Source organism: Scomber japonicus, chromosome 23 (genome assembly GCF_027409825.1).
Source record: "Scomber japonicus isolate fScoJap1 chromosome 23, fScoJap1.pri, whole genome shotgun sequence".
In the NCBI taxonomy this organism is placed as follows: Eukaryota; Metazoa; Chordata; class Actinopteri; order Scombriformes; family Scombridae; genus Scomber; species Scomber japonicus.
This window is the reverse complement of record NC_070600.1, coordinates 15,161,934-15,182,955: the sequence shown is the minus strand read 5'-3', so window position 1 is coordinate 15,182,955 and position 21,022 is coordinate 15,161,934. Positions and strand designations below refer to the sequence as shown.

The following is a 21,022-nucleotide window of genomic DNA, read 5'->3' as shown; positions in this document are numbered from 1 at the left end:
TTGATGGGAACAAATCATGTTATTATCTTAACTTTTCTGATGGAAACAATTGAATGAGTGTAATTAAATTTTAAGCCATAATTATACAACAAATTGAATCCAAATCCTTTCTTCTCAGACTGTGCATAATGGGAAATGTGAATTTCAGTTTTTGCATGACTATCAGATGTGTCTCTTCCTTGGCTGCAACACTTTACTCAGCTAACCACAAGCCATGTGGCAGTGTGCCTTGTCCTTTCTGCCAATGTTGACGTCCGACTCTGCCCACTTGGTGAAAGAATTGCACATTATTTTCCCACTAATGTACTGGCCTTCACAGGAGACCCAATGCAGCACTTTTGCTAACTTGCAGGCAGCTATTATTTAATTGCCCTGCCATCCTAAAACAAACTAACGGCCAAAAAGATATTTACCTCTAGCCATGACATCAACACAGCATAAAAGTGGAACAAGAAAGACATTTTTCACTGTGACACTAACCTGTGTGTCCTGAGGACCAATGGCAGGGAAGTAGGTGGTCACTCGGAATATAAAGTCCTTTATCTTGTTAAAGTTGTTAGCACCAATGCTCGAGGACTCATCCACTAAGAATACTATGTCTGCTTTGGCCTTACCACACACTGAGAAAACACAAAAAATAGAAAACTTAATCATACATATTCAGCGTTCAATGTTATAAGCCAGCAGATCATTTCTGTATAATACCTGGTATTGGTGGAGCTGTTGTCTCTGTGCTGAACGTGGTTAATCGCAGGGAGGTGACTGCTGCAGTTTTAGCTTTAGTGACACTTGGCTGACCTGGAGGCTTTTTAGTGGTTTTAGGCGACGGCACAGCAATGGGGTGCCGGGTGGTCCTGGTGGCCGTGTGAGCGATGGAAGTGTTGGTAATGGAGACAGTCTGTGAGGCAGTCGTGATACGAAGGGAATGGGGGGCCACTGTGGCTTGCACAGTATGGACTTTTACCACTGGAGGATCCTGTCCCACTGAGAAGCAGAGAGCCATTACATCGCTTATCAAAAAATTAAATCAAACTCAAAATGTCTCTGGGGGGAAACTGTGTGATTGCTGAGGTAATAATGGAATAAAGGAAGAATAGGATACTATATGTGTAAATTCACACACAGGGAAGAAACTGCTGCTGCTCTGCTCACTGTGGGTTTAAACTTTGAAGTATGATGCACTTTTGGCCACAGTCTACTCAGTGATATAGAAAAGAGAATCATCATTTCATGTAGCAGAAATAAGTTTTTTATGCTTGCATGTTCTGTTATGTTAATTATTTAATTACCCCTCAGATCATCATATCAGATAGGTATTCATGTTTATGATGTGATCAACAATATGCAGATTGCCTTACATATTCTCTGGTACACAGTGCTTATTGGCCCCTCCACTTCTCCATACAAAGGCCTGATGGTGAAAATATACGTTCTCCCATAGAGAAGATCATTGATCTTATAGGAGGAGAAACCAGGGCCCAGAGTCTCTGTTTTAGTGTCCAACACTGAAAGGAGACACAAAGAAGTTGCAGAGAAGTCATTTCAAATGATTTAGAACAAATAAATAATCAAATGAGAATGTTGTCTCGGTGAGCATTTCTAAATGGACACAGTTCCTGTATTAAAAAAAAAATCCCCAAGCAACAAACATTTTACATCAATCCAAAAGAGCACTCTAACTCATGTATATCAGATTTTGATTACAACAGTAAATGAGCTTGTAAAAACTCTGTGTATAATAAAACATATTAGTATTACAATATTAGTTGTGTGAATGTTCTCCTTCATCTTTTCCCTTTCAGTAAAAAGATGCTTATTCTGAGACTCAAAACACAATGCAATAACACACATCATGCTAAACGTATCCTCTTCCAAGACCTGGAGGACCCTGAAACAAATGATACCATTAAATAAAAGAGACACATGCATCCTTTAAACTAAACAGTGTTGTAGCTCAATATGCAAAGCAATAATATTTGCACATAACAGGAATTAAACTCCAGGCTAGTTTGTCGACTGAAAATTGCATCAATATAATGCTGGGTTAAACTTTGTGGTGGTTTACCACTGACCTGAGATGTGCCTCCAGGAAAGACGATATCCAGAGACGCCTGCAACACGAGTCCAGTTCAGAACAGTGCTGCTGTCTGTAGTGTTCAGAGCAGCAAAGCCATTCACTTTGGGAAGATCCACTGAAACAGGAAAGAAGACAGATGAAGAACGAAAAAAAAAATCAGGTATAATTCATGCAATGCAATGTTTCTTGTCTAATATTGATTCATATACTTCAATTCCCTATCCCTAACCCTCAGCCCAATCTAGTGGATTGAGCAGGTGCACCCCTAATAGGCAATAAAACGTGGAAAAAAATGCAAATCTGATAGAAAAGAAATTCAACACCAACACTAAAACTAAACTGTGATGTTCTCTTTAGCATGCCTTCCCCTGAGTTGCAGAATCGCTGGATGTGTCAGCTCAAGGTAATTTTAACAGAGTAAAAACAGTGAAACTTTATGGTTTGAGGCACTTTGGACACATTTCTACTATTAATTTGTGTCACACAATGTGTAAACACCTCCCTGGAGCATCTGGTTGAGAACAGGTTTCATACTGTTCCTCACTGTTTGGGGCAGGCAGGACTCACAGGTGCGTACAGTGACCAGGGCAGGGCTTCCTTCCCTGTTGCCCAACATCGAGGACACCTGGATTTTGTAAGCTGAGCTCTCACGCAGATTCTTAATAGCAAATGTGGTGGTAGCAGCAGGAACCACGTGGGACTTCTCATCACCACCTAGAACAGGGAATAGTAAAACATAGCATGCACAGATAAGGAGAGTGAGAAACAACTGTGTTGTGTTTTCATTTGTTGTAATAACTGTAATGAGCCACAAGAATCCCAACAGTGATTTTTTAAAGTGTAATGAGGAATTACCCATTATGCAAATAGAAAAAAGAACAGTTGCAGTAATTGAAAAATTATGCAAACATCCAAGAAATGTTTAATCATTTTAGTCCACAATATTAAATAGTATCCCACTGCCAAAAAAATTGTTTTTTGAAGGGAAGATTAATGAAGCAACACTTGAATTAACTTTGGGATTGCACCTGGTAAATGGACAGATGCAATCTCAAAACTGTGAATGAAACTCTACTGATCAGAACTGAGGGCAACATAAGCACATGTATGTGTCTACATGCATACATGAGTTTGAGTACTGGGGTGTAATCACACATGACACACTGTGTATATGATCGTACCTAGGAAGGGTGTCCAGGAGATTTTGTAACCAGTTGCCCCTGGTGTTTTCCTCCAGGATAGGGTGAAGGAGTTGACTCCAATGTCCACAACCTTCACCTCCCTCACTGCCTGGATTGGTGCTGAGTCTGAGGCAGTAGCTGAGAAATAACACCACACAACTACTTTAGATGACAAATTTTAAATTCATTTACATTTTTTAAATAGAGTCGATTCAAATCATGATGCATAAAAACTGAAAAATAAGCTGGGGCAATGCAAAATCACAGAGTTAGATGGATTGATGTGGCTTGATTCACATATTTATTTGGCAGTGTAATGAACTTGGCACTTGGAGCTTCGTGTAACTTTGACAGTGATAAAATGATAGCAACCCTGCTGACTCAGTGACACACACTGCAGCAAAGACAGCGGGAACTGTGGTTAAAGTGGGAAGAACAAAATACATGTCATGTCAGTCAAACAGAGACACCATGAGGGTGTCGTGGCACGGGATTAGGAACTCCGCTGCCCCAACCCATTTAATTACAATGCATGCACAGCTGCACAGAGCTATTTAGATCTAAAGATGACTCATTATCATTGAAAATACACTGTGTGACTTCAATTCTGTTCAGTACCTGTGAGCTGAGATAAAGAGATTTCTGGTCCCTCTGAGTTGCCGTATACTGCACAGATGGTGATAGTGTAGGTTGACTGTGGGTTCAGGTCTTCAATACGATGGAAAAGAACATTGCGGTCCAGGTAACGGGACTGGGGGCTGCTATCATCTGCAAGCATACAGGTACACACAAATACATAATAAAACACAATATACAGCCAATGTTTAGATATATTTACAGACTGAATTTAACAAAGTCATAGAGAAGGTTTTTTATTGGACACAAAGTGAATGTGAGGCGTGCTAGCTTTTTGTCCAACCTATACACAAACATAATATTATTTCTGTAAACCTATGCAATGGTTCTCTTTTAATTAGGGAGCTAAGAAAAAATATTCCCCAAATAGATCTAAATCCATAGGTTAACTAAATGAAGGCTGGACCAGGAGAAAACAAAGTTAAATACAACACCTGTGTTCCAGGAGAGTTTGTACTCAGTTGCTCCAACGATGGGACTCCACTCCACATCTATGGAGGTACTGGTGTAGGATGTCACCTTGAAGTTGGACACATAGCCCAATGGAGCTGAAAAAGATGAAGAGGGAACATCAAAAGTCTGTAGTCTGTACAGGTTCACAGTCATTGAAAGGAATATGATTAATAAAAACAAAGGCCATGAACTGGATTTAAACACATATTGTACAATATGTGTTACATGAATACTGTGGACTGTTTCTTTCATTGTAATAATACTCTAGCCTAGTGTCTGTACACCTTGACTGGAAAGCTGTTCAACGAGCAACTACTGTATCTTTTACTGAAATTGCCTTTGTGGCAGTAATTAAATAGTTCAATATGTTTTTTTCATTTTATCATATTGGCATTTTCACAACAGAAGATCTTATGTAATTTTATAAGATTTTGATGAATAAAGGGACATACAGTGTTATACTATTTATGTTTTGTGCCACAGGAGTGAAAAAATATGCCAAGTAAAAATTAAATCCCTTTGAACTTGTGTTGTGAAGTGTTCAACTTGCATTGCATACTCAAGCTTGTTGATACATAGTACAAGTGACAAGGACAGAGCTGGTGGTTAAAATGGGAAAACCAAAGCACACGACTTGTCAATCAAACACAGACACCACAAAGGTGTGAAATACTACAATCATTATAGTTGACTTGGCATCAAACAATAACAACAACAATGTAAGATAAACAGCATATTTCAGCAGACTATGGAGCTCTAGATGGGTAAGAGACATGCTTAACACTGGTACTCACAAGTTCGGAAGGTAGCAGGGATGCCAGGCCCAACCACGGATCCAAACAGCACATAGAGAGTCAGGACATACTCAGTATCATGGGCTACATTCTTCATCTGGTACTCTGTGGTGCTGCCATTCAGAGCCAACTGTCTGGGACGATCTCGACCGACAAACTCTGAAAATAATATTAACATTAACAGTACAGTCACGAAGTCTTTTTCTTTCAGTTGATTATTCCTCACTGTCCTGCAATAACCGTCAACTTTGGCTCAGCATCTGAGGCTGCTCTTCTGCAGAAAACATCAGCCTTGTTTTATTCCAATATTTGTATTTCATCAAAGTGAGTCCCTGTGCCACCTGACACATCCTCCTAGCAGACTGGCAGGGTGGACGTGTCCAAAGTGTAAGCAGTGGCATTACAAATGTTCTTGCCAGAGTGAGTGCGTCAGAGAAAAAGAGCTGGGCAACAACACCAGCAAAACCATGCAAGCATACACAAGCAAATGTCCTTTCGCCTACACTTGCTAGAGAAGGGTTGTGGGCCTGTATCATGGGCGTGAATCAAAAGATGCATCACTGGAAGGTCTGGAAAACATGAATTATGAAAGAGGGAGAAAGTGAAATCACCTGTGGTGGGTCCCCAGGCTAGTCTGTATCCTGTGGCCCCTGGGACACTGTTCCATGAGATGACAGCAGTGTTGGTGCTCACAGCAGATACCTTCAGAGTTTGTACAGCACTGGTTTCCACTGAGGGAGAGATATGAAGACAGAGAGGGCAGCAAATTATCTTCAAATCTAGTCTTGCTTATGTCTTCAATACTATAATCACTGCATTTTTGTAATTTCTTGCAAGCAATCTAGTTACATGTCTTGACGTTGGTGGTCGTGATGGGCCCCTCGATGTCTCCGAAGATGGGGTTAATTGTGACAGTGTATTCTGAGCCTAGGTGGAGGCCCTGGATCATGTAGAAATTATAGTTGTCCCCGAGATTTATGTTTTCTATGTGGCCATCTTAAAGACAAAGCAGAGGAAATAAATGGTCATAAAATGATGTCCAATTTGACAGAAATCAAGAGCAGCCTTATGTCTGATGGTACCAATATTAACATTAAACATTTGTTTTCTATTTAATTAACCAAAAATGTATATTCCTGAGTAGCTGCATGTAAATGATTGGTTCTTTGAATGATATTCATGAAGCTTGTATCTACTCAAGCACAATAAAAAAAAAAAAAAAAAAAGGTGGTGTAAGTTGGTACCTGGGGCCGCCCATGTCAGACGGTATCCTGTAGCACCTTTAACTGATGACCACCTCGCCTGGAGAGTGTCTGTAGTGGCGTTCTGGACAAGGAACTGCTGAACTGGTACCAGTTTTACTGTTAAACACACATATATCCACAAATTTAAACAAAAATTTTTTGATTTTAGTTAATTTAATAATTTACAAAATGATGGAAAGTCATTTTATTGACCCTGTTTTTGATAGAGAGAATTATTATTTAAAGTAATTGAATAATACATCAGAAAAATACTAATCTAAATACAGCATCTAGATATACTTCCATAATATACAATGAAAGGCCTCTGCTGTGTGAGAGTATGGAAGCCAATGAGGGACTATATTAAAATGACAACGTAAAGTAATGTAAAGAGCCAAAATTAGAACAGCCTGGCTCAAAATCTCCACCATTTCCCATGGGTATCTTTGTCAGACTGCAAGGCACACTGGGTAGTCTCTCCCTAACCAAATAAATAAACGAAGAAGTGACATTCTAACTGAAGGCCCTCCTTGATAAGAAGATAGACAGTGCATTTTCATTTTCATTTTGACACCAAAAGACTGAGGACGCTGTTGCACTTACTGCATTAGAACATTAGAATGTTGTTTAATATAGTCTCCTATAGGCTTCCATATTATAGATTTGATGTTTACCAGTATTTCTTCCAGAACAACATCTCCCTCCTGTGGATATATTATAGTACTACACTTTGCACCCCCCCCCCCCCCGCCCCATTCTATTCCATGTTGCAGTATTTAATATAGTAATTATAGCAATCTCAGAGCTGTTGTTCAATATCTGAATTTCTTTAAATATATAAATAAATATATTATGATTTAACTGAAGCCAATACACTTACACGTCTTGCCCACTATTGAAACTGGCTCATTTGGTCCCTGGGGGTAAACAGCATAAATACTGATGGTGTACTTCTTATCCTCCTCCAGGCTGTCAATCACATGAGAAGAAGTGTCTCCAGGAAGCAGCTGCTCATAAGTAAAGCCTGGTCGGTTGGCTGCAGGATGAATATAAATCCAGCATAATCAATACTCAACAAAGTTTTCCTTTCAAATAATTTATCGCTGTGATACAGGCTGCCTTCAGTATCAAGCACATGAAAAGCAACTGCAGACTGATCATGATTAAAATCTTACTGTATACATCTATTGAACGTGTTAAATTGATTTAAAAATGTAGATTTAAATGATTTCAATCAGTTTCAATCTTTATTCTGATTAGAACTAAATTGTGGTATGTCAGCATACATCTTGGGATGAAGATCTTGAATCCATTGAGCTTTCCTAGAGGAGGGGTCCAGCCCAGACGCAGAGAGAACAGACCCTCCTCAATAACACGGAAGTTTGACACCTGTGGTAGAGGGGCTAAAAAGCAGAGATTTGTTGCTCAGGGGAGGCAGGTATAGTGAAATCCAACAGATGCATGCATCTATACACATGAGATGCAAAGTCAGTTTACATAAGCAAATGTAAGGCATGTATGTATTTTGTAAGATTATTTATATATCATTTTACATAGGGGCATGTACAATAATGTGTTGCACCCACTTGTCTTGACAGTGATTGTCGCAGAGTCTCCAATGAGGCTTGGGTAGATGGCATAGACAGTGAGGGAATAGTCTGTTTTAGGACTCATCTCTGTCACTACCGCTGTGCTCACATCTGCCTTCAGATCAATCTGTTATATCAAAAAAAAAGAAAAAAGAAAAAAAGAGGAGCATAGCGTGTGAGTTTGTGTGAGACAGACTGAGCGAGAGTGAAAGATAATTGATCAAGATGGTGATGATGTCAGAACAGAAAGCAGAACTAGAGTATGCTTGAGTAAATGTAAAAATATAAGCGTCTACCTCAGTAATTTACCAGCATCCATACTGTTTGTTTATACTTCTGGTCCAAACCCTCTTCCCCAATATATTTAAATTAAGTGGCATGCTGTGCTTTCTCATACAATGCAGAATATAAATGACACCTTTTAAAACTAATTCTCCATCTCTGTTGAGGTACTATTATGATTGCTGTTTTATAAAAAAAACAAATCTACACAAACACAAACACAGACGCATGTTTTTGTTGGAGAAATGGGCATCAATATAATTGACAGCTTTGAGAAGTTACACAGATGGAAACATAAACTCAGGCCTTGTGAACTGCAGTTATGAGCCTGAGTTCTTTCCAGAGATGACAGAACTGGGATCACATTACTTGGGATCACCAAGGTCACAAGTAGTCCTGAGAATGATCCTGACCTCCTTGATACACTAAAGGTTGCAGTGGTTACAGAAGGATTCATAGAGATATCTGCTATTCTATCAGTCCCTGAAGTTCCACATCAATAATTATTCCCGCTCATTACCCCTCAGCCCACTACTCAACATTTCCAATCATGCTTGAAAATTTGGAAATCATTTCAGAATGAATTTTTGAACTGGTAATTATTGTTACAAAAACAGTAACACAGCAACAACAAATCATCTCTGTGTCATTGCACAACTTACAAGCATAACTGAATTTTAAAAAAACAGAATGAGGAGCATCTGTAAATTAAACTTTCTTTTAAAATGCAGTGGTATTTTTCAAGTACGACTCAAAAGACAGTGATTACATGGTGTGCCCTGGTAGTTAAAACACATGCAACATAACCATAACATCCTCGGTTTGACCTCTGTTGCATGTCACCCCTCATCTCTCACTCCCTTAATTTCCTGTCATCTCTCAACTGTCCCCATAATAGAGGTATAACATTTTAGTCTACATTCTGTAATTACTGTCAATGTCACAAAATGATTAGTAGCAGTTACACTAATAAGCCATCTGATTACCTCCAATCTGATTATACTGTCCATGCTCTTACAGTAAAACTCTATATCAACACAACTACCATCGTGCACATGGATACATTTCTCACCTGACTCTGTTGTTGGGGTCTCTGATGTCCTTTGGAGTTGAGAGGGGTGACCAGGAGTCGATATCCAGTGACATCACCTGTGGCCTGGCTCCATGTCAGTCTGAGGGAATTGTGGCCCAACTCACTGACCTGCAGGTCTCTGGGACCCACCACACGCTGTTCAACTAGATGTGGTAGTGGAAGGTACAGAAAGAGAGATGAGAAAGAGGAGAGGAGAGGAGAGGAGAGGGGAGGATAGGAGAGGAGAAGAACCCATAGTGTGCAAGTTGGTTTGGATGTATAATTTGAAATATAAATCCATCTTAGTGAGAAAGCTTCAGGGCAGATTGAAATAAGAGAAAAATACTTGTACTGTTTTATGATACTTTTCATGCTTTGGGGTAAAATACAATTCATCAATATAAATGCAAACAGCTGCCAGAAGGAGGGAAGTGTCTTACAGAGATCTGAGTTCTTTATGAAGAGCTTCGATTTCATATGTCACTTACCAGGCTGGGAGGTTTTCACAGGCCGTGGTGGTTCAGAGGCAGTAAAACACACTCTGCGGGACAATTTGGGGAGGATGGTTTCCAGGAGAGTGAAGTCAGCACCCATCAATAGATGCTCCTCATATGGCTCTGACACAATTCTCCTCAGCTCTGATTCGTCAGCTCCCCTGACACCTGGAAAAAACAGTCAGACAAAGTAGATACATGAACAGGACTGTGCCCAAGCAACATTTCAAAGATACATTCATTAACATAATGAGTACCAACTGAGTACCATGCCGTAATTTCTGTGAAATTCAAGCATAATTTACGCAGTGTCATTCCTATGATCAACATAATTTCTATGGATTTTCTCCAAAGGTGTTCTCGCAGACAACACTAGGGGGAGCTGTGGCATTTTGAGTGATTTATTTATAATGCATACACAGGCTTAATCTAAGGGTTTCTGGGACATTACATGGGTTTGTTGGTGCTGATAAAGAGCAAATATGTGGTGGACTTAACTACATAAAAAACATTTTAAGAGGCATGGATGACAGTGTTGCAAGTTCTTAGAGGGATAATTCACAGTTACAGTTTTTTGGACTGCACATCTGGACAAGATAGTTAACATGTGTTTTCATACTGGCACTTTGCATGTCCAGAACATGCATGCAATACATATGTGTTGTTCTTGCAACACAGACTCTACAGGCCTATTGGTTTCGCACTGGTAGACAAGTTGCATGTGGAGCTTCTCTGCAGGAGTGATAAATGAGAGGAGCAGGCCTTGGTGTCAGAGGTGCAGATGGGGGACACTGAATCGCCTAATGAAAAATGGCTGCGATTAGTACACCATCGGCTAATGAGCAGTAATTATTGCGCCGCTCCCAGCAAGGAGAGTGAGTTGTGTGTGTTTATGTGTGTGTGTAGGAGAAAGAGAGAAGGGAAGGGAAGTGTAAGTAAACTTGTGTATATACAGCAGAGTGTATACATGGGCAGGGAGGTGTAGGCTAAACTAGCTATGCTGATGCAACACACAGTATGAGAGTGCACCTTTACATACACTTCAATGGAGCTGTATTAACCACTCACTTATTCTAACATACATATTTAGTAGATGTTGTTTTGTTTGCACATACATATACATTGCATAAACTTGCATGAGTGCACTCAGAAACGAGAATCTCACACATACTCACAAATGCCCACACTCAATTCAATAAATTCAAATGTACAGGACATGAATTTCTAACTGCAAACACTGCAGATAAGCCGGCAGAGCTGGGATAAAATCTGAGAAGCCGCTGCAGTGGGGATGTTGAAGGAATTCACAATACCATGCTCCCCACTCACCTACTGCGAAGAGAGAAATCCCATTGTCAGCTACAGCTCTGGCTGCAGCATCCACCTGGTCGTCTGAACGTCCATTTGTGATCAAAACAGCAATCTGTAATGAATAACGGACGTGCTACGAATTAATGAGACAGAAAATCACGTATGTAAAGATCTTTAATGTAATATAACAACAGCTTACACACTACACACTACAATGCATGGGATTTGAATGACAGCAAGCATAATTTATCACTTACTTCCTCAGTTTCCTAATGCACATTTATACCCTTTGGATATTAATTCATGTGACTGAGGGGTTTCAGTGTTAGTTTTAGTGGCTCTGGATCAACATTTGACTATTGTGCGTTTTGGTTTTTACCAAATGTATGGGTTGTATTTGAAGTTCAAATCTACCCTCCAGGGTAGAAAGAGTATCTTTTGCCAAGAGTATTAAACTCATAATATGACATCATGGGATTTTGATATGGTTTAGCTCATAATTAAATACATAATTAAATTAATCAAATCTGAAGACAAAGTGCAATACAAGCATGCTGGCTCACAACTTACACTGATAATTTGCCCATTAAGGAAAAATTTACTGAGTTCATTCAAAGTTCATCACTCAGTCAATGAAGAGGGCATTGGAAAGCATCAATATGAGAATGTAGCCTCTTTTTGCATGTGCTCTGACAGTACAAATTCAATATATCAGTCTAATCCTCAATTCTCTGCCTTCCCACGTCCAGTGTGCTGGTGTGCAAGATGATTCGCACTCCACACTCAGAGATAGAGAGCTGATTGGAATGCTAACCAGCTGTGTTATACTGAGTCTACACTACAGCATAACACTGTCGGGGAAATGTAGCTGATAAAAAAGTAGAGCACTTGGAAGGAAAGTGCATTTCAATATTTGACAAGGCACTTCTGCAACACGTTTAATTCAATTACTGACTATTTTATGTGGGATTGGGTCGAAGGTTAAGAACGATATTTATCTAATACATAATGTTTAGGACCCTGTCAGAAAGCAGTTCAATTTCCATCACTGACAATCCGTGGAAGACCATCAATTGTTTTTTTTCCCAGTGTGTCTGGCACTGCTGACTAGTTGTACCTTATCGACAGCTATTCAGCCGATTGAGCATGTTGAATCAAAATCGCCTCCACCTTTTCCTTCTCTTCTTCTCCAAGCAAAACAAAGCAAAATATGTTCTCGCTTGCAAGTTTCGATCAGACATATTGTCAATTTATGTTCCAAGAATATAACAGGACTATTTAACCAGATTCACAGTGGTGTGAAAATGGTAGACCAGTTTGTTTTGTTAGCTTTTTCTGCAATATTCTTAGCAGCACAAAAACAAAGTTATTTCCTTTCCTTTCCAGCGGGGAAGAACATACATACATACATGCATGTTGGTGGTCAGCTGGCAACTATAGTCTTTGCAGTCTGAGTTGTAACCCAAAATAACTTCCCTGTAGTGTTTATATCCACACTTTGTCATAGATGTAGTAAAATGGAAGCCCTGCTGTTTAAGATGTGCATGGAAGAAGTTTAAGGGTCTTTAAATGACTTCTTTCACCTTTGCTTTTGTTTGCTATTACCTTCAGGATTTGTGGGATTGTTTCAAGGATACTGGATAGCTTTTTCTCAACTTTGCTACCTTGTCTGTGAAAGACACTCACTGCATGCCAAATAATCACAATATTGCAGAAATAAGCAGATACCCTGGTTCTGTCTTAATATCTCACTTGTCAAAGCATCATACCTTTGGGGCATAGTCTCGACTGATGACAGGGCTGAAAACAGGATTGACCAGAAAATGGAGGGCATTGCCAATCCTCTTGGATCCACCTTCATAGCGAATGTCTCTGATGGCTCTGAGCACCTCATCCAGTGAGCTGTAGTCTGTCAAAGCAATCCGCATCCTGCAAAGGAAAGATTTACTGGAAAACCTGGACCATGTGGAAAAGACCTAACAACATTGTTATCGGTGTGTATAACTCTGCTTGCTTGGATTAACTCAAAACTGGCAAAAGAGGCACTTTTTTTTCCCCTTGGATTTTCAACTTGAGAAAGCTCTCGAGAAATATTGTATTGTGGAATAGCAATAGAGGAAGCAACTTGTATCTACGTAGAATTATAATGGTTGGGTGCAAAAAAGTGGTATAAAATGGGAACTCCAAAATTAAAACAATCTATGGAATTAAACACTATAAATTCTCTGAGGAATAAGGAGAACTTTCCCACAAATTGGGACGAATGGATGACCTTTACTATATAGCAAATTATAAGGATGGCTTGATTTTTCGTTATACATTATTTCTTTGATTATTCACCAATAAATCTCATCTGCAGTAAAGCTAAATAAGCCTGGCTGGATGCTAATTAGTCACACATTGTTTTCTGTGTGCTACCCTTTGATATTTTGTGTCCATGTTCATAATTTAAGATTTACCTTGAGACATCCCCAAAAACAGTGACTCCAAAGCGAACCCCTTCATTTCCCACTACACTGTTCTGGAAGGAAGAGACGATGGCTGAGATGAAGTCTTTAACACTGGAGAAGCTGGTCTGGCCCACACTCCATGACTCATCCACCAGAAACACTATGTCTGCCTGCACCACCGTCCTGCATGCTGAGGGAAGAAGAATGGTTTAATTAGTGTGTGTGTACAAATGTTTTTTTCCCAATAGCTTTTTGAAATTCAGACAGTTGATTTATCTTCCCTTAACCTTTAATACTCAAATAGATTTGAAAGAAATCCAATGCAATTTTTTTTCAAAGGTTAAGAGTAAAGTTGGTAATTTAACAGTGCAACTAAAGCAATGTTTTATTCCAACACTGGCCACCAGATAGCAGTCTTGTCCCATCATGTAGAGGGTTTTTCTTTTACTTGCCTCTGTCATGAAGCCAGAGCACCACACAAATCCCCATGAATTTTTAATGAGACACAAGTGAGCCGAAGAGACTATCAATATTCTGAGCACTCCAGCAATAAAACTTTAGTACAGCGATGAGGAACGCTTAGAATAATAAGGTAAACACACCCAAAATCAGGGTCAGTCCCCTTGCACATGAAAGCAAATGCATTTAACATACAGTCAGGATCTGCTGTGTTTGGAAGGGCTCATATGCTTTTCAATGTGTAGCTCTCACAACTCTGTCTCAGATGCACACACTTACACACATACCCGTACAGTACACATACACACACAGAGATGTGCTGCGTCTGCAAACGCCCTCTGAGTCAATATTCTGGCATTATATATGCAATAAACTACAGTGACTACAGCATTGATTAGGCTTGTGAATAAGAGATAGGCACCACTGATTGTTCTGTAAGTGATAAGTCAGCTCCTCTGCTGTCCTCTATTTCATTACCAAGCTTTCTCGCTTCTATTATCTTGCCCTTCTTCCTTTGGCTGCAATCCCAGGATTCACTGGGGGGGACATATGTCTCCAGCCCATGGCGACCTAACATTATGTTCTCCTTCACACACTATACATCTCTGGCCATGTACCAAGGAAACAAACTATCCTTGGGAATACCATTCTCTGTCCCTCTCCTGTGCAGAGCTTTGCCTATCTTTACCTAAAAAAGCTATAGTGTTATAGAACCACTGATGTTAATTCACAGGATACGGCAATGTTCATCCAGCCTAATATAGGCAGCCAGTCACTCTAGCATATTCATGTGGCTGTTCCATTTATTGGGAAACATTTTTTACTCCACAGATTTCTGTAAAAGCACACAAAACAAGGTGGAGACTTTGAGCAAGGAAGCAGCTGGAGACTGGTCTCTGTCAGACACAGACAGACTGAGGTGGAAAACATGATCAATTATCCAGAAGTTTGTCTGTATGAGCTGGCAGGTGAGAACCACATGCCTAGGATAAGGAGATAACACACGCTGAGGGATTAGAATGGTTTTCTTGAAGGTTATCTATGCTGATATTTCAAAGGTTGTATACAGCTCTGTGTTGGACCACCACTGATTTCCACATTAGATGTAGTTCAGTGGCTCTAGCATATGCTGCAGAAAATCTGCCAGGAAAGGAATAGTCTAAGAAATAACAATGCACAACTGCAATTAGTCGAAATAAGATAGAGGGGGGAAAAGACTTAAGCCGTTGGAGAGTAGAAGTCTAAGAAACACAAAGGGGCATCAGGTTCAGATTTCATCCAGACAAATTAATGTTAAAGTTCCTGCCTACCTGGACCTTTGGGACAGTCACTGGATTTAAACGAGCAAGTCAGTCTGCTAGGTTTTAGACCTGAGTCTGCTAGTGTACTCATAATGTTGTGCTTCTGATATGAATTTCACTTAGTTCATCATGCAAGGGGAAATAAAGGCCTAGAGGGAAGCACACAGTCTGTTTCTTAGGTTGTTGACACCAAATGGACACCTGGGTCAACCTCTTGGAACTGGTTGTTTCTGAACCCTGACTGTGCATATGTTTAGGTATGTCCTACTGTCTTTTGCATCACATGGGCTTTTTCTTTAGGCTTTTTGACATTGATATGATTGAAGTAAGACAAATCCATATTATTTTGAGTAAACCATAAATATTTCCCTTTTTAAAAAGTAGCCCTTAAAATCTTGCATTATTACCCTCCTTAATACATAAAATAGCATGTTGTTTGCGACACTTAATGGATAATTACCGTTTTTTAACCCGTTTATTTCTAGCATAAAATACGACCATTTAGGCTACTCACCCAGACAACTATGGTGTCATTTGGAGGACGAAATTAGCTCCAGTGTTGCTCTGCGTATAGGCTATCCGTATAATGCGAGTACACGGGGCACCGAAGCGCAGCCTCTATATAACGCATTATCTGCCGCGAAAATAGTTCATTTCAACAATATTTTGTTATGATACGTTAGTGCTATTCCCCTCCGAGCCCGTGGTGGCATGTTATCAACATCCGGGGTCTGTAGGTTGACCTAACCTTCTTATAGTTCACCATGGCTAAGACCATCAATGACATCATCCAGATCAGAGGTTATCCTTTAAAAGGGTCTGGTTCTTCTGATTACAGTTATATATAATATTTAATAGTTGTGAAAAATTAGATATGAGCCAAACTTCTTGTAAAAAAATTCATCTTTCTTTCCTCTTTTGAGCATTTTTGAGCATCTTTTGTTTTTACTTTTTATTGTTATTCTCTATTGTACTTTTGTGGATTGTTTATTTTTAAATTGTAACTGTAAATGCCATTGTCATTTCTATTGTTTTGCTGCTGGCTGCACCACAAATTGCCCCTCAGGGACAATAAAGATATTTTGAACTTGGATGAAATGAGTGAAATGAGAATGAATATTTGATGTAACTAGTTTACATTTGGAAAGGAATACACTTCCAAATGAATGCTAATGTTAATGTAACATAAAATGTCCTAGTTAGCTGGATGTGTAATTAGCTAACTATTTGCTAACATGTTTGTTTTACTTTATAAGGATACATCGAATTGTGTTAACAGCTTAATTCCACTGCCCGAAAGTAAAAAAAACAACAACCGTTATTTAAGTGCTTAAAAGTTAAAACATATGCCTACAACACTGACCTAACATTACAGTAAAGGAAGCTAAAAAGCTCCATAGAGCTTGTGATGGTTCTCTTGAGTCATTGTTAATATAAATATTGATGAATGGAGCTTTAAGAAGACAGTTGGCTTATTGATTAAAAATTGACCAGGTAGGCCTACTAGTTCTTATGTAATATGAAACACAAGTCATATGACGGCAAGGACATTCATATGTGAATTAACATTGTCAGAATAAAAAAATAACAGTTATACAGCAAAGGAGCTGTAGCTTCAAATATGGCCTTGGGCTATTTTTGTCCTTCCTTAAGTCTGCCCAACAACTTTACCAATTACTTTCTGCCAACTACGTAACATTTGGACAAAATCAAACTTTTGATTGGCTGATTGACCTTTTGGTGACATCCAATAGCATCAGAGGCTAAGGTTCTCTATCTAGTGGATGGGTCTGACAGGTTGGCAGACAGAGTGCTGTTACTCTACATGAGGCAAGCAGATGTTTAAATTCCCCGTCTGGAGCGAAAGTAGAGCTGGGTTAGTGTCTGTCCATGTACCAGTCCATGTGTGGTGATTTTAATGATGAGGGACTTGCACAGACTGTGTTCACCGAGCACCTGCCCTTTATTTGGCCTGAATATCCGGCTCTTCTAATTCATAAATCTGACAATAAGACGTGTTTTTGACTTGAATTCAGAAAGTGGTGGTATCACAAGAGCAGTATTTGACACTTACTTCAGTGAGTGAATGGTTTAAAGTAGAAATAACATGAGAAAAAGGAAGTGATTTTTGAACAATGAATAACTAGAAAAGAAAAGAAAAGAAAAGGCTTGATATTGTTATATGTGTGGTTGAAAATAATAAAGAATAGGAACATTAGAAGCAAATTCACAGATTGTGTATGTGTGTGAGTGTGTCATTTGGGTGTAGGAAAATCATCTATTACCTTCAGCTTGTGCTGTGACACTTTGATGGGAGAGAGAAAGGGACAGCAGAAAGATCCAAACAGAAGAGCGGCCCATACTCTTTCTCTCCTCCTCTTCCTCTTTCAATCACCTGCTCCTCTTCCCCGGTTCTTCTCTTCAAAAATCCCCTTTCTAAAATGTGCTCCACAATCATCAATTCCAACTCTTCTTTCCGCTTATCTGAAAGTATACAGATGAACAGAGAGTGAGGGAAAAGTCATTAAAGGCACTCAAAGATAAAACATAATCAGGCAATTCTAATTTGTAAAGGACTTGTGACTCTAATGCAAAGTCAAGCTTTCAAGTTTTTCCTTCCAGTAACAGTGTTAAATAAATGTGCAAAGTACCAGACTCTGACTCACCCTTATAGACTTGCAGACAGGTAACACAACTTTGACAGCTCAGCTTATATGCTATTTAGTTTCACAGCTATAAATATAAATAAATACATACCATATACACAAGAAAAATATGCATCTTGGAGGTATGCATTGGATGTATGAATCAGTCATACCATTGCAGCATTTATTAGCTATTCAATCTTGGTACGAATAATGCTGTACTAGCTCCTTTCATTGTATGATTACAGTTGCAGACAGGTGTCCTCCCTATAAACAGATTTACAACAGATCTCAATGAGGCCAAGGGTATAAAAGCATCACAGAGCTTTTAAACTGTTTAATACAAAGCCAGCTATCAAAACCAGTTATTGGGGAGTCCAGACAAAGGTGAACATTAAAAGTTATTACTTCAATAATCCATTGTAGCTGTCTTACATAGCAGTTACTCCCTGATTCAAGCCGCAGTATGACCTGGATGCATGCCACTGTTATTCACATCAATGAATAAAAACTGTGCAACTCACAATTGGAACCAAGTCGTGTGTGCAATCTTATAACGCCAGTCTTTCTATTTCTATTATTTCTACTCTAACAAAAGCACAGCAAGTCCATCTTCTAAATATTACAATGATTGAATATGAATATGACTTTTTACACGTAAAAGAAATACATAAAATTTCACTTTGTTTAACGATTTATTTAAACATTACTGCTTGCAGCTTAAGGCAATTTTGGCACAACAAATGGCTGCTGAAACATATCACTTGTATAAAACAGATCATTTTATGTTACAGGACATTTTCAAATCATGAAGGCACCCTAACTAAATGCTAGGCTTGCTTTCCTTCAAACACACAGTAATAATGTAAATGCGAAAAGGTCTGACTATGAAAGCAAGCTCATGGAAGTAAAATAAAATGTTCCATCATACTATTATATTTTACTGAGAGACAAAACCACTCCTTGAAATTACTTGAAAATGACAGTTTGTATGGTCTGTCTTGCTTTAATTCAGGCTACATTTAAGTTTAATTGTGTACTGGTTGGTTAACATGCTTTTCATACTGAAAAACAAAACTGCAAAAAGAGTAGAAAAAGCTTGTAACAAAGCCCTGTTTAATTAATCCAAGTAGACTGACAGGTGCGAGGAAGCTCTTGCGTGATTCCACATTTGAATTTGGACTAGTCAGCCAAACCTCTGGACCATGTGAACCTAGACAGAGGATTACCCAAACACCCAGACGGCCGGCAATGCCCTCGAACTCACACTGCAGAGATAGTTATTTACAGAGCAAAGGCCCGGACAGCATGGCTAATCGCTTCCGATGTGTGCACACATACTACCTTGCGCTTGGTCAAAAAAAAAAAAAAAAAAAGATAGCACCACAGCAAATCTGCAATAACAGGCGCCAAGTGTGACTAATTACAGTTTCCACCTGCCCTCTGTTATGTTTTGTGTGTGAGTGTGTCTCTTTTGGTGCTTTATGATTGACCAGGTCACGGTGACACCAGAGCAAATTTGTGTTAAAAATGCACCACACCATGTGAATCAAATTCTTATCTCAACTTGCATGTGGGCATATTATTCAAGCAGTTACAAAGACGGATGAATAAACACACACTCACCTGACTTTGTCTTATCTCCAATCCAAAATATGGTCTTAAATTTATTTAGTCTTAAATTTACTGTGATCCTGTGGTGGTTTCATTTCATTTTCAATTCACTGTAATTTTGCTTTCTTTTTACCAATACTTCTGAAATCAACATAATCAAAAGTCAACTGTACATGTGTGAGAGATAGGGTAATAGAGATGGTGTTTCTTGGAAATTACAGGAGGACAGGTACATTTAGACAAAAAGCACAGCCATTCTTCACAGCAATCTAGATGGACACTACAAGCTGTCCATGAGAGTAAATGGAGGTATGGAGGTATAGTAACGCTCTAGGATAAAGAAAATCCTCCTCTTTTTCTTCCTCGACAGACAGAGGAAATTTCAGATTAGCTTGACAGAGATTAGCCCCAAGGCTACAGCTTTTGACTTGGCATAATACACTAAGTGGAGGCAATTCTGTCCCATTGAAACGTTGAAGCTGCTTTACTGGCACGTTATCTCCCACTGACACATGTACCTTGGGAAGCAACATCGAAGAGAATGGAAGTATGCTGCAGTGATATTATCTCATTGCAGTGTCTTTAATACATCTGTGCTACTTTACTGCACACTCTAAATTCAACTCTGTGGCCAAAATGTGATGAGTGTTAAAACCTCTTGTATGTGTAGTGAGTACCACAGAAATGTATCAGCAGAAAGTGCTGAACACCATTCAGTTAAGTGAGCATAATTATTGCCTAAGTAAAGTAAATCCAACACTTAAATCAGCACATGATACCCTGGCAAATGAATCATGCAGCAGTAACGGATTATCCCATTTGAAATGAATGAACCTCCATCAGAGAGCAGCACGTTCGACACATTAACAGTGATCTAGGGAAATGTTCATGCTGTTATGTTTTACATTAGCTTGATATCCTCCACACGTCTCCACATAAGTGTGCGTGTGTGCTTAAATGTCAGTGCATGTGTGCACTGTATGGGTATGTGCTTTTGCAAATTCATAAGCATAACATCAAAGACAGATCTGCCTTCACTTAACTCCGATGCACAAGATGAAAACATAACAGATTTCTTTTTGGCTTTAAAGCTCCACTTTCCATCCATCAAGCTATCCACCTATGCACTGATACTGTACTGCACTGTTCCAGTGATGCCTTCATGCGGCCATATTTCAACTAGAAATGAATGTAATAATAAGAGAAAAATAAATCAGATCAATGGGAAGCAATTTGAATTTCAGAAAATTCCTCACAGTGATTTGACCACCTGGTCTAACAAAGTCAGAATAGCTGAAGGCTGATTCGTTTACAACCTCTGCAGATGAAAGTGAGGGCTGGCAGGGCTTGAACTCGAATGTAACACAGCCAAAAACCTGCAATCTCCCCCCTCACATACCAATGCAGATCTGAGATCTGT

At 39.2% G+C, this 21,022-nt stretch overlaps 1 protein-coding gene across 1 annotated transcript in view; it reads right to left on the bottom strand.

Moving 5' to 3' along the window:
- The window catches only part of col7a1l (collagen type VII alpha 1-like), a 54,428-nt gene extending 36,724 nt beyond the window's left edge, over positions 1–17,704 (bottom strand). Inside the window, 21 exon segments of the mRNA XM_053313784.1 lie at positions 481–620; positions 706–984; positions 1,359–1,505; positions 2,073–2,192; positions 2,645–2,791; positions 3,259–3,396; positions 3,877–4,026; positions 4,329–4,442; positions 5,142–5,300; positions 5,753–5,872; positions 5,991–6,137; positions 6,386–6,502; positions 7,266–7,421; positions 7,672–7,788; positions 7,972–8,101; positions 9,329–9,492; positions 9,817–9,990; positions 11,152–11,245; positions 12,903–13,062; positions 13,593–13,773; positions 17,629–17,704. Coding sequence (XP_053169759.1) covers positions 481–620; positions 706–984; positions 1,359–1,505; positions 2,073–2,192; positions 2,645–2,791; positions 3,259–3,396; positions 3,877–4,026; positions 4,329–4,442; positions 5,142–5,300; positions 5,753–5,872; positions 5,991–6,137; positions 6,386–6,502; positions 7,266–7,421; positions 7,672–7,788; positions 7,972–8,101; positions 9,329–9,492; positions 9,817–9,990; positions 11,152–11,245; positions 12,903–13,062; positions 13,593–13,773; positions 17,629–17,704 — 3,030 coding nt within the window.
- Positions 17,705–21,022: the final 3,318 nt, after the last annotated feature.